General features: G+C 43.3%; 1 protein-coding gene across 1 annotated transcript in view; it reads right to left on the minus strand.

The window, feature by feature from the left end:
* The window catches only part of OPRK1 (opioid receptor kappa 1), a 27,604-nt gene extending 14,725 nt beyond the window's left edge, over window positions 1–12,879 (minus strand). The window contains exons 1-2 of the mRNA XM_026081317.1: window positions 12,506–12,879; window positions 11,662–11,988 (exon numbers count right to left, since the gene is read on the minus strand). Of these exons, the coding sequence (XP_025937102.1) occupies window positions 11,662–11,921 (260 nt within the window). The 5' untranslated portion in view covers window positions 11,922–11,988; window positions 12,506–12,879. The remainder of the gene's footprint in view (window positions 1–11,661; window positions 11,989–12,505) is intronic.
* Between the last annotated feature and the right edge of the window lie 1,545 nt (window positions 12,880–14,424).

Consider the following 14,424-nt stretch of genomic DNA (forward strand, 5'->3'; position numbering starts at 1 on the left):
TCCCCTCATCCACCCAGCCAGTCATTCCATCATAGAAGGCTATCAGATTGGTTAGGCATGATTTCCCCTTGGTGAAGCCATGCTGACTACTCCTGATCACCTTCTTGTCCTCCACATGCTTGGAGATGGCCTCCAGGATGAGCTGCTCCATCACCTTTCCAGGGATGGCGGTGAGGCTGACTGGCCTGTAGTTCCCTGGATCCTCCTTCTTGCCCTTTTTTGAAGACTGGGGTGACATTTTCTTTCTTCCAGTCCTCAGGCACCTCTCCTGTTCTCCATGGCCTTTCAAAGATGATGGAGAGTGGCCTAGCAGTGACGTCTGCCAGGTCCCTCAGCACTTGTGGGTGCATCCCATCAGGGCCCATGGACTTGTGGGAGTCAGGTTTTCTTAAATGATCTCTAACCCAATCCTCCTCCACCAAGGGAAAGTCTTCCTTTCTCCAGACTTTCTCTCTTGTCTCCCGGATCTGGGATTCCTGAGGGCTGGCCTGAGCAGTAAAGACTGAAGCAAAGAAGGCATTCAGTAACTCTGCCTTCTCGGTATCCTTCGTCACCAGGGGCCATGCCCCATTCAGTAGCAGGCCCACATTCCCCCTAGTCTTCCTTTTGCTACTGATGTATTTGAAGAAGCCCTTCTTGTTGTCCTTGACATCCCTTGCCAGATTGAACTCCGCATGGGCCTTGACCTTCCTAGTCCCACCCCTGCATATTTGGACAACATCCCTATATTCCTCCCAAGCGGTCTGCCCCTGTTTCCACCTTCTGTAAACCTCCTGCTTCTGTTTCAGATTTGCCAGGAGCTCCTTGTTCATCTATGCAGGTCGCCTGCCTCCTTTGCTCAACTTCTTGCTCATTGGGATGCACCGTTCTTGAGCTTGGAGGAAGTGATCTTTGATTATTAACTCTTGGACTCCTCTTCCTTATAGGGCTCTATCCCATAGGATTTTTCCAAGAAGGTCTCTGAAGAGGCCAAAGTTAGCTCTTCTGAAGTCCAGGGTTGTGATCCTACTTATTGCCCTGCTCCCTCCTCACAGGAACCTGAACTCCACCATCTCATGGTCACTGCAGCCAAGGCTGCCTCCAACCTGCACATCTCCAACCAGCCCTTCCTTGTTTGTTAGTACAAGGTCCAGCAGTGCACCTCTCCTAGTTGGCCCATCCATCACCTGTGTCAGAAAGTTATCATCAGTGCTCTCCCGGAACCTCCGGGATTGCTTGTGCCTTGCTGTGTTGTTCCTCCAGCAGATATCAGGGTGGTTGAAGTCCCCCATGAGAACCAGGGCCTGTGATCACGAGGCTACTTCCAGACCTCTGCAGAAGGCCTCATTTACTTCCTCTTCCTGATCAGGTGGCCTGTAGCAAACACCCACAACAGTGTTACCCATGTTAGCCTGCCCTTTAATCCTTACCCATAAACTCTCCACCCGCTCTTTGTCCACTCCTAGGCAGAGCTTGATACACTCCAGTTGCTCTGTTACATAAAGAGCAACTGCCCCGACTCGCCTTCCTGGCCTGTCCTTCCCTAAGAGCCTGTAGCCATCCATGGCAGCATTCCAGTCATGCGAGCTATCCCACCATGTGTCTGTAATTGCAATGAGATCATAGCCCTGCAACCTCACAGAGATGTCTAATTCTTCGTGTTTATTTCCCATGCTGTGTGCGTCTGTGTACAAGCACTTCAGAGAGCCATTCGAGCATGCAGATTTGCCAGGAGGAGTGAAAGAGGATTCCCCATAGTCTTGTCTTGTAGGTACTTCCTTAGCTGCATGCACTTGCTGGAGGTATCCCCACTTGAGCCCTGTTTTGCTGACTGCATGGTCTCTGTAAGTCTCTCCTTCCCCCATCTTTCCTAGTTTAAAGCCCTCCTTACCAGGTTGGCCAGCCTGTTGACAAAGACGCATGTGTCCCATTTAGTGAGGTGGATCCCATCTCCTCCAGTCAGTTCAAACAGGGTCCCATGGTCATAGAAACCAAAACCCTGTTGCCAACACCAGTGGCACAGCCAGCTGTTTACTTGGACTATCTGTCTGCTCCTCCTCCCATCCTTCCCTCTCACTGACAAGATCGAGTAAAAAATGACTTGGGCCTCCAGGCTCCTGATGACCATCCCCAGAGCTCTGAAATCCTGTTTAATACTTTCCAAGTTGCCCTTGGTATCATTGGTGCCCACGTGGAAGAGCAATAGGGGGTAATAGTCGGATGAGTGGACAAGCCTCGGCAGTCTGTCCATGACATCTCAGGTCTGAGCCCTCGGCAGGCAGCAAAACTCTCTAGAGAAGAGGTCAGGTTGGCAGAATGGGTGCCTCTGTCTTGCGTGGCCCAGGGTCCATCAGCTCAGTTGCTTCACTTAGAGCCATGCCCAGCTCCTCCTCAGCTTGGAAGGCACTAAACTTGTTCATCAACTGCAAGTCTTCAGGAGGAGCAAGAGCCTTTCTCCTCACACAAGAAGTGACCAGTTTCCAGCCTTCATCTTCTACACAGTAATGACTTACTGTTCCACATGGCACAGAGCCTGCCTGCACCTCCACTGCTGTGGGGGGTTGAGGTTCTTGAAGCTGTAGGGTCTCTGAGAATATCCTATCTATCTCTCGCTCATCTCCTCAGATGCTATGCAGCATGCTTACTTCCTCCTGTTAACTCCTTTACCTGGTGACACAACTTGTCCACATCAGCACATCTTCTGCAGAAAAGTTGACTGTCAGCCCCAGCCTCACAGAGAGGTCCCAGGCACTCCCTGCAGCCTGAGACCACAGCTGCATCTGCTGCCAGAAGGTCTGTCTGGGTGGAAGCCTCTGATACAGATGACACAGCAACTCCAACAGCTACTGGGGAATGCGCACTGTGGCATGTCATAACCATATCTGAGGAAGCGTACACTACTATGACTGGAGACGGTGCCTTCTTGCACCCTTCTGCGGGAACTGCTGCGCAAACTGTGCTTCCATGATTTTGTTAGGGGAGCTCAAAGAAAACTCAAGGGTAGTGTGATATATCACATCTTAAACTGAAAAAATGAGAATGCAGAATTTTAAAAAATAGGTTGTCTATCCAAGAACAATATGTCTAATATTATTATTGGGGAGCCTAGACAATTAGCTTAGACTATGTTCCTGATTTTTTGATCTCTAATGGCAAGTAAGATGAATCTAGACCTTGTCAAGCAGCTGATTGTCTCTGTTGAGAAACTTTATGCTGATACAGACCCTTTCAGGCAACCAGTCATGTTATGGAGAATTCCCGTCATGTTACACAGCCTATTCTAATCCTCCTCATTCACCATGGGTCCATTCTCCTAATGAGTCCTGATTCTCTGTCTCTAGTAAAATTCACCTTTGCCATTGTTCTTATGTCCTGAAAGTTTTTTTTTTTTTTGAAGGACATTATGAGACCCCTTAGCTGAGCAAAATGCTTCCTGTGTGCTTGTGTGAAAAGCAGTTTTCTATGCCATGAAACAGAAATTGCCTGGCAAAGAGAACAGATCTCATTGTTCAAGGAAACAGAGGTAGCAGCTCCAGCAGAAGGCTTTCAGGGTCTTACTTTCCTTCTTTTTTTTTTCTTTTATTTGGAAGGGGAAAGGTTCTGAATGCAATAGGTATGTATACAGATATTGGTTGGAAGCAACAAATATTATTGAACATTTTTCCCACCTGGATGTTTTCATTTTAAATAATTTCTCAACACTGAAAATAGCAAACTACCTAGAACTAATTTTCACTTTCCTAGAGATGAGAAGCTGAATCTAATAAGATCTGAACCCTGTGGCTCCAGGAGGAATAAAATTTTCAGAGATGATATGCAGGCTAGCAGGCAAACTTCCCAACAGGACCATAAAAATTCTCTGTTTATATCCTTTTTACATTTTGCAGTATGCCAGCATTGCTCAAAGACTCCTCTTTCCTTGTTCTCATTCCATCTTTACACAGTCCTTCCCCCAAAGCTAATTCAGTTTGTGCACTCATGCCTGTCAGTAGACAAAATGACATTCATGCTGCCATTTTCTCATGCCTTTCAAACTTCACAAATGAAAATAACAGTAAACAAAGCACCAAGTCTTCCTTGAGGAGAAGAGCACAGGCTCCACACTTTGGAAGAAATATCTGATTCTTACAGATGAGAGGGTCAAAACAGAGACATGAAGTAAACTTCCTAGAAGTGGAGTTTTTTCCAGATATTTTTTTTTTGGAAAGCAATGTGTAACTGAAAGCAAAACTCTCCTTAGGAACTCATCTGTTTCAATGAATTTCACTCAAGAGAAATTAATCACAGTTTGAATAGAGGGTAGAAGTAGCAAGCCAATAAGTTCATCGTGCCTTACTCTTGGTGCATCATAGGCTGTTCAAAGTCACTGAGATAAGATTTTTTTGCCAAAATACCCTTTCAGCAAATTCAAAATACTCTGTTGAAAAAATCAAAATGAAGGGTCCCAACCTCTTCACCCTCCATCCTACTCAACAGAAGGGCTAAGCTGGTCTGCGCCCTGCCTCCCAGCTGCACTCCCACTCCACGCTTTGGCTGAGTAACATGAAATTCCTCACCACTCTCTCTTCCAGCTGAGGACAGGAAAATATTTCAAGCTTTCTGCCTCTCCAGCAGCCAAATTGGAAAGTTCTTGTAGGTTTTCACTTTCTGTCAGTTCAAAAGGGCCTCCATAGTTTGTCTTGCTTCCAACCATTGATTCCAGTTACACCTTTCTCTGAAATAAATGAATACCTGGCTGCAATCCCAGCAGAAGTGTATGGATGGATATCAAGTTATTGTTCAGAAACTAAACAGATAAGCTATAGCCTCACCCTGATATTCTCTTTAATAAATATTCTTTTCAACCCTTTTATACACTCTCTGTATTTTTTCACTATCAGTCCTTCATATTATAGCATCATACTGGGAACTCATGTTGAATTTCTTGTCTGCTTATGAATCCCAGATCTCACTTAGTCATTGCCTACCAAGACACCTACAAGGTGTTAAATGTATAAAATCACTCAAATTTTGTTTAAATGAGCTGGGCTTGATAAACCACCAATACTGTTTTACAAATCTGTCCTCTTCCATGTTTCCCACTACCTTGGTCTTTGTGTTATCTATAAAAGCCATCAATAGCGATCTGTCTTCAAAGTCCTACAGAAATGGTGCCATGTTTGACCAAGACATGTAGAACTTACCAAATTATCTCCATTCACTGAGATGCTAATAGATGCTCTTTGAAATTCAATGAAGAATTACCTGTCAATCCATTTGATATCTCTGTGCTGATACAGTAATGTGTCAACTTTTTAATCAAGCCACCAATAGGTAAAAAGTCATAAACTCCCAAGTTCACTACAGCTACACATTTACTTTTAGCTGTTCACCCTGTGATTTTATAAAAGAATGAAGTCATACTGACTATGGGCAATAGAGAACAGGCAATTCAATTAGGTTGTCTCTTCTGGAAGTACATTTTTCTTTTCAGAAAAATATTATTTCCAAAAATAGTTTAATAAAATTAGAACAATAACTTAAAACAAATTAACATGTAATCTTTTGATGTTATCAAAAATCTAATATTAATTTAAAACAGTATATTGAATCAATTTTATTTTTGAATAATTTTTCTTTTAATATGTTCATCCTGGTTTGGAAAGAATGATGGAGAAGACTTAAAAGCAATCTGGAAAGGAGCTGATTTTAAATGACATTTCTTAATAGATTTTCCTGTTACATAAGATGCTCTTGGGTTCAATGAATATCAGAACAGAAATGTATTACTAGTTATAATTTTTCTTAAACATTAGACTAAGCAGAGAAATACAAGCTTTTTCTTTTCCGTTAGGAATGAATCTACATATCTGTGACACAGCTTCTTGTTAAAACTGTTTTCGAATGCAGAATATTATTCAGATCATTGCAAGCTTGAAAGATAAATTTAAAAGAAACAGGACTGGTTATTCAAGATCTTGATGATAGCAGTTGCTCTCCTCAATAAATCACTTCAGGCACAATGGAGGTAGGGTACATGGAGAAGGGGGATCTGGAATGGGTAAGAGAGCCACATGTCTGTAACACACCACTAGACTGGCGTCCGGGATTCTTTCAGATTCTGGGGTTAGTTGTACTGAACTCAAGAGATCATCATTTGTCAAGTGTGAGAATTTATTAGAGCTAAGAGGTTATAACAAAGCTAACAGTATAGCAAAGCTAGAAATATAACAGAACTGAAAATATATTTACATATCAGAGCTCTACAGTTCGATCACAGGTGCATGATACAATGACCACTCTCACCCTTTGTGGGCCACCCCTCCGGTATAGTTTTCCCTGGATTCTCAAGCAATGGGTGCACGTTACAGCTACCACTCTTGCCCCTTATGGGTCACCCCTGATCAGGGGCATCCCTGCTGATGGGTGGGTCTTCAAGTCCTCAAGCCAGCTGACTGTGGGTCAAAGTCCACAACAAACATACGTGGCTTACTGTCTTTTATACCTAGTCAGAACAATGCTAGTCCACAGCCATACAAAGGCTGCATGACTCTAGTCAATACCAGTGTGCACATCAGCAGGTCACCTTGTGCTCAGCCCAAACACTGCTCAGCAGGTAACAACGCGCCCATTAGCAGGTGGTTCTTTGAGGAATGGCTCCACAGCACCGAGATGTCCATGGCGTGGGTCTGCAGTGTCACTTCTCCTTTGTCTGGACTTGTCAGTCATGGGGTCATTAGAGGATGTGCCCCCAGGCTACAACAACCCCACAGTGTGATGGTACTGGCCTGATGCACCTGGGGTTCGTTAACTCCTGGGGAGCACCCCAGAGCAAACCCCTCTTCTAKGGGCTGCACCATCCAGAGTCCCATGCTTGCTTGTGTGGCACCTGTCAATGGCTCTCACAGGATTGTTACAGGAGTATGTTTATGCTTTTTACAAGAGTAAATCCATAGCTAAAACTGTAAGTCAGATTCCATTCTGAGGACTTTTCTCCAGATTCCATTTTCTGAGGACCCTCCAGCTATAAGTCAGAAGTAAGTTTTAGGGAAATAAAAGTCATGAGGGAGGAGGAAGAGAGGAAAAGGACTTTTCTGTTTCCAGGAATGAGTATTTCTATATAGTAGCTTCAGCCAACTATTTAACTTCCAGACGAATCTTCTAAGATTTCTGAGGTAAAACCAGTCTCAAAAAAAAGGGCTGGGGTTAAAATAGAGAAGCTGATCATGCCAAGACACAAAAAGCTATATAAATTTACTCAGGTGAGTTCAGACAATACCACCTGGTTTCTATGTACCCATTTCATCCCTCCCATTCTCCTCTATAGGGACTATACTGTGCTTCTCACATAGTATCTGAATTTCCCACCACTGCAGCAGGCAACATGATTTCCTATTACTGTCTTATATTTTCCCCAGGAAAAGACGCCACTGCAAGAGAGCACTACATTGCATGTGCATGGTGTGAGTGAGACACTGTCAGTCCATCCAGTTTGCTGTTGGTCTGACACTGGACCCCTTGGGCCTTTGTACACACCCCACACAGCTGATCCAAACACAGGGAGAATTACTGAAAATCATCCATACTGTGAGACCCAACTTTACACTGAGAAGAGTGCAGATTGCACTGTATATACAATGCACAGCTCTTTGTGCATACTAAAAATATCCATCCACAATGTGCTTTAAGAACCCCAAGTGCTTACAACAGCCCTGGTCTTGTTCTGTTAGGATTTTTAATGATTGCATTTTGCTTTTTAAATCTAACTGTTTTTGTGTGTTTAAAGACAGTGAATACCCATATCTCCATTTTAAACAAGAAGAAACTGAGCCACAGGACCATGAATCGACCTTCTCTGGTCAAGACAAAGTGCTGAAACCTGGTAGCAAAACCAAAAAAAGAATTCAGATCTCCCAAGGCATGTTTTAACAGGCCATGCCGCCACCACAGTACTAGACTACCGTTCCTCCTCTGACTTCAACACAAACCTCTGTTTAGGGGAGCTGGAATGGATGGTCACCAACATGAGGAAATTAGATACTTGAACAGTGGTGAAAAATGTCTCTACTACCCTGTTTCAGCTCTGATGTTTTCTCATTACAGAAATTTCTCAACAGTTTAAAGAGATATATTTCTCCCTCTCTCTCCCTCCAATCTATTAATGCATTTTCTCTCCCCTTGCCTTTAAAGTATAGGAAAGAGTATGTCTCTACCTCTATGTCTCAACCTACTCCTTTCTCTCTAGCACTGCCTCCCATACCTATAAGGTTTATTTTTTCCTTCACCTCTTTTCAATACTTTTCCTCTATTTTTTTTCCTGTTTCCATTTCTTCATTCACTGAAGTAGAAACCAGTTTCTCTTCTCCATCTTCCTTCTTTTCCCATCTCCGTAGTTGAGGACATCAAAAGGACATCCCTTTCACCATCAGCTCCTAGAAAGCATTCTTGTCACTTTCCCCAGTGACCTCTGTCATAGAAAACATGATAGAGATTTTATTTTCTATGGAGATGATCTTTTAGGAATGTTTGTATTTCTCTTGGCTCTCCCTTCCACTCCAGTTACTGAGAATAACAGTTCCCTAGACTGCAGACCACCTATCCCCACACTCTTTGACCTGCAATTTTCTCTTTATTTTTGTATTATCTTAAGTAAAAGTCTTCGTTAGTTCATTTTCCCCCTTCTCTATTATTTGGTGCTTCTTTCCTAGAGTATAAAATCCTCTTTCATTCCTCCCTGCTATCTCAGGAGGGATACAACCTCTATGTGAGGGTTCTTTCCTTTTCCTCATCACTGCGGGGAGGAAAATTACACTTCCTCCATAGTCACATAGATACATGAACATATGCTCTCCAACAGGAGGCCTAGGAAAGAGCCAAGGTCTGTTGCCTAGCCCAGACCTCCAGTAAGGTGGGTGTTATAGTCACATAAGAAGGCAGTTATTTGAAAGAACTACATTCTCCTGACTAAATCATGTAATTACATGATTTGATTCCTAATCAAGACTGAAAAGTTGTATAGACATATCAAACTCAGATACTTTTTTGACAGGAGCTTGTAAATGTCATTGAGCTGCAATTCTCCTGTTATTTTTGTGTTTTTTTCTCTCTCAGCCATCCACAAAGGTAAGGCAGAAACACACCCCGCACACACCTGAAGGAGATTTTGGACACGCAGCCCTCTGCGCATAGGCTGCTGAGATGTTCTGCACCACACCAACTCACTGGTCTCCACGAGCTTCTTCAGCAGCCTTGCACAGAAGTAGAAAACAGTCCCTGAGGGGGGTATTAAAGGAAGGCATAGGCTGAGGCCTGCCTACTCCACAGTTTTTGGCTGGATTTGAGCCTATTTCTGAGGAATCTCAAGACTATTCGGAGGCTCCTGAATCTTGACACTTGGCAACAGTTTCATCAAGAGTCTCAGGACATAAGGGATGTTGTTTATGTATGTCACCCAAAAGATGACTCAGTGTGCAACAGTATCAGATGTTATTTAAAAGAGAAATAGAAGAAGGAGCCAGGCCTGTGCTGCCTACCAGTCCAGTAAGTGTTAGGAAGAGAACGGTAGCTCTAGGATTCAGAGAAAAGAGAAATGGCAACAAGGGGGCTCACACAAATCCTCAGCATAAATGCTGGGTAAAGAAGAGCTGCAGTCTGTCCCCACCCTCCTTGAGATCTGTAGCAGCTGAAGGAAAAGCAGTGTGGAATAGTTAGGGGCTGTGACACCCCCTCTCTTGCCACTGTCTTTCACAAAATTCCCACAGAGCTTGGCTTTCCACACAGAAGGACATCATTGCAGTCTACATTTTTCAGTGGCTCATGAATACCCATCTCGAGATGCAGCCATGCAGAAAGTAGTTGTAAGGGAAACAGAGGAAGATGAGTGGTTAAGACAAAATTAGAAAAAGACAATTCCTGCATGAACATCTGGAATATTTTAAAAATATTTTTATAAAATAAAAACATTTGAATCTGCAGGTGTGTGTATACATACCACAGGCATATTCATGTAATGATTCTAGTAATGTTTAAAGCATTTGCCACAGAGAAATCCTAGGAGAGGGAGATACTGAAAAAGTCGTTTTGTAGTACTTATTTATTTATTTCTTTGATCACGTAATTAGGAGATAGACAAAGAGGAAACTATAGCAAAGACCTAAGGCAGGGACTGGTAGGAGAGGGAGTCATAGCTAGTTGGACCCTCACAAAAATAATCTTAGGATGGTAAAAGAAGGAGTGGAAGAAAGAAATACATAAAAACAGTGTAATCCATGAGAGAGAACTTTCAGAGCTCTGGCTAAGTCTGAATTTATTTCCACTGGCCAGGGGCAGTTAATTAGCACTACCATTTTTAGTGACAGATGGCTTAGAAAAACTCTGCCTTTGAAGCTGGGAAAAGAGTGTGTCAGTTGCGGCGTCTCTATTCTTGCAAAATATATACAAAAAGAAATGAAATCTCTACTCTGTATGATGGGTAAAGCAGCATGGAAGAGTATAAAAATTACAGCCTCACAAAGCCGGAGCAAACTTCCACATTGACCACAGGCATCTTTATTTATTGGACTGGTTTTTAAAGGGGATTTTATTTCCATTTTTCAAGGATTTTCAAGTGGTTATAACTGATCTTTGGTAAAGCATGTAATCAATTACTACCCTGCTTCCAGTGTAGTTAACTTCCCCCTATATCAGGTCCGACAGGTTATTTCACCGTGCTGCAATTGTTTGACCCTTACCATGCATGCTTTACTCACAAGATACCTTTGAATACCTCCAGTTTCCTTTTTGTGTAAAGGATGGTTTCATTTAAGCAATGAATACTCCACAAAGTTATTTTCTCAGGGTTTTTTGCAAGTTTCATATAGAATGTGAAGCAAGAGTCCAAAAAGTTGAATTTCTCCTTCGCAGCTGCTGATCTGCACTATCTGCACTATCCAGAACATTTTTATAAATTGCAAATAGAAAGGACAAAAAGAGAGAGCAGACTAAAATATACAACCATACACAAGTGTAAGTGTAAGTACAAATATGATTTCACTAAGTAGTTTAATGTGAAAACTTAGTGCAGATACACTGCTTTCTTCCTGTTTCTTGAAAAACAACATGAAACAAAGACCCCTTTCAGCATCTACTTTGCTTTTATCAAGCAAACAGCAGCAACTGGAGTTTCTACCCACTAAACAGAGCAACAACATTCCTTGCTTTACATTGAGCATTTCCACATATTTTTATCACTTTCAGTTTTCCCACCTTGCTAAATGAGGAACTAGACAACAAGGCAGCAATATATCAGCGTCCACAAGAGTAGACACATAAACCATCCTGCTCTCTAGAGGACTTCTTGCAGGGAAAAGCTGCCTTGCAGAGGTTGTCTTCTTCCACTCCAGCTTTCCCTTGACAAGAGCAGTCTCTCATCCCTAGAGGGCACCCGATGAACATGGCTCCAAGGCACATAACACCTTTCCCACAGGCGGCAGGATTTATCACTTTTAACCTGCTTCTCCCTTCTGTTTCTAAGTGCACTTCCAGGCAAACTACTCTGAGTGATAACATTTGAGCTCATTCCAGTTAGTTTTTTCCAGTTCCTCATGTATGCACTCCCAGAAAGCTTCTTCAAGCCACAACTACTTCCCCTCCCCTCAACAAATTTTGGGACTGTCATGTGCATTTCTTTCAACTGCTGCTCCAAAACCAACCGTTTCCCCTTACCTTATGATGACAAACATGACCAGAGAGTTTCCCACCAAGCCAACAACGAAGACTACTGAGTAGACAGCAGTGATGATGATGGGGATGGCAGGGGAGATGCTGGTATGGTTGTGCTGGGCGTCCCCAAAAGTCCCTGTGGCGTTGCTGTCATAGTCCACCCAGCCCAGGAGCCAGCTGCTGCTGGTGCTGGGAGGGCGACAGGGCCCTGGGGAGCAGGTGGAGCCTGGCTCCTCCCGGAAAATCTGCACCGGGGCGTCCATAGGGCCACAGCCCCCGTGGGCAGGAGAGAGGCCTGGACGAGAGTGCAGACAGCAGAAGGCAAGTACACTAGAAAGATAGAAGAGAGGGAATGAAAGAGAAGTGCTATCACAGCCACTGGACATTAAGACCTCAAAAACTTGTATACGTTAAGGAGAGCTCTGTTGTGGCGGGAACTGTAATTTGCCAGGCAGAGATTTAAGCAAACCACATTCAGATTCAATAAATACAAGTTTTATATCTTTATATGTATTGGGTAAGTGCTGCTTCTTCAGATGCACAAGAAAAGTTTTCCTTCACTTCCAGAGATTACACAGAGAAACAATCAGGAGAGACACCTTGCAGATGGGAAACAGCTTCAATCCACCCCCACACTTTAACCCTCTCTCTCCCATCCTCCATATTTTTAGTTAAACAGTATCCTAATGACTGGGGCTCCTTACTGCTTTAGCTCTCCTAAATAGGAGAAGAGATACGAAAATACACCACCTCTCTCCACATTTGTTTTGACATCCTTCCCTGCATTGTTTTCTTTCAGATCCCGCACCTGCTTTCAGAGAAGACACACATTAATGACACAAAATACCTCTTTCAGTCCTGGAAAAAGAGCAGAGTCCCCAAAGAGATGTTCTTCACAGCAAAAAAGCCCCCGCTTAGCTCCTGGAAGTGTCGGGGATCTTCTAGGACTTTTGAACCGGAGGCACCTGCACCTCTGGAGATGGAGGAACTTGCTGGCAACAGAGCTGATTCCCAGACACGAGCTGCGACGCAGTAGCAGCAGTTGCTGCTGTTCCAGCTCCCACCACTTCCCCTTTTCACTCTCACACTCTCTCTGCCTCCCTCTTACTCTGCCAGGGCTCCAGCAGCAGTCTGCACTAAAACACACATTTCTCTTCTGTCTCCATCCCTGCAGCTCAGAAGCTCACATGACTTCTGTCTAAACACTGAGAGGCAGACAAATTCAAAGAAATGGAAGAAATAAGCTCTACACTAAATGAATGCATAATTTGTATACACTTTCCAAATTGCCTTTGCTCATTCCCCTGCACCCCAGGCCTCAAGCAATGAATCCCACATGATTTGGACTAGTAGATGCTGAATAAAACAGGAATTTTCAGTTTAGACTCCTCAGCTGGTCCATCAGTTCTTTTGTGACTCAGCTTTGTAATTGCATATCCAAGCCACTTCTTGTTGGGTAGCTGTGCGCTGTTCCTTTATACTTATAACCTGGAGGAATGTCGGAAGCTGGCTACTAAAGGAGAGAGAGATCCAGGAATAGCTGAAGACACACCCCAGTTGCTGTCCATAGTTTATTTAAAACTGTCTTGCACTGTACTGGAAGCCAAGAATCCCATTTTGCACCACACACTAACCTCCACCATCAGAGATCTGTTCTCCTCCAGTCCCAGCTGTGGCTGAGGGTGGAGGGTCATTATGTGCAGAAATCAACCCCCTCAGAGCTAATTCCTAAAATATTCCATCAGGCAGGGACTGGAATCCCAATCTGTGTTCAGGATCCCTTCATTTACATATAGGCCTTGAAACCCCCACCAGAACTCCCTCTAAATGCCAGATTGGAAAGGTGAGACAGGACCCTGAGTAGTTCCCACTCCCCCAGAAGAGGTGGGATATAGCCAGACTGGCTGCATCTCAAAACACACAGCAGAAAAGCAGGTCTCTACAGCCAAGAGCAGACTGCCAGGCATTTCTCTGTATTTTGGTGAAGTTCAGAAGGCCAGAGAAGGGGCTGTGGGTTTCCTTCATCCTTTTTTAATGTAGAAACTTTACTTCATGCTTCTCTTGTAGAACCTCTGCGATCAGGCTGAGCTTTCTATTTGAAATTTTTTTTTTTCTTTCTAAGCCTATAATCAAGGTGAGAAAAAGGAAATTGCAATGTCTGCTGTAGAGCTGAAAGTCATGAAGGAAACTTAAAATGTATAGAATCGTTTCTCTTAGCGGCAGAGGCTCAAGATCAAAGGTGGTAGTGGGTCTGACTGTGGTCACTGCTTTGTCCAGAACAGACCTGTATATCACAGCATTTGCTCGCTACCATCTGTACAAAGTTGTTTAAAAGCTTAACCTTTATTGAAGTTGTCAACAAGTGCAAGACAGAAAATATACAACAAAAGCATTCCCAAGCCAAACACATTTTAAGGATTAAACACAGGCCTAAGAAAATAATAGTTTCTTGGAAGACAAAGCAAGGCCCTAACACAAAATGGAGAGACTCCTGTCCCTTTTTTTTTTTTTTTTTTTTTTTTATCTCTGCAATCCACTGGCCTCTGCAAAAGTACTGAAAGGAATTATTACTGCTACTTCATCTCATCCAGAGAAGTTCATTTTCCCTGGACTTCTCCATATTCTGGAATTAAAGTATACTGGAGAGCCATAAGATAGCAATATTTTTAGCATAATCCATTTCTTATGAGCAATTGTTTTGTTTTGAGAAGTACATTAAGTGCAAGCATACACAACTGCAATATAGCTATTTAATCAATAAATGCA

Source organism: Apteryx rowi, unplaced genomic scaffold (genome assembly GCF_003343035.1).
Source record: "Apteryx rowi isolate R43461 unplaced genomic scaffold, aptRow1 scaffold_542, whole genome shotgun sequence".
Classification (NCBI taxonomy): domain Eukaryota; kingdom Metazoa; phylum Chordata; class Aves; order Apterygiformes; family Apterygidae; genus Apteryx; species Apteryx rowi.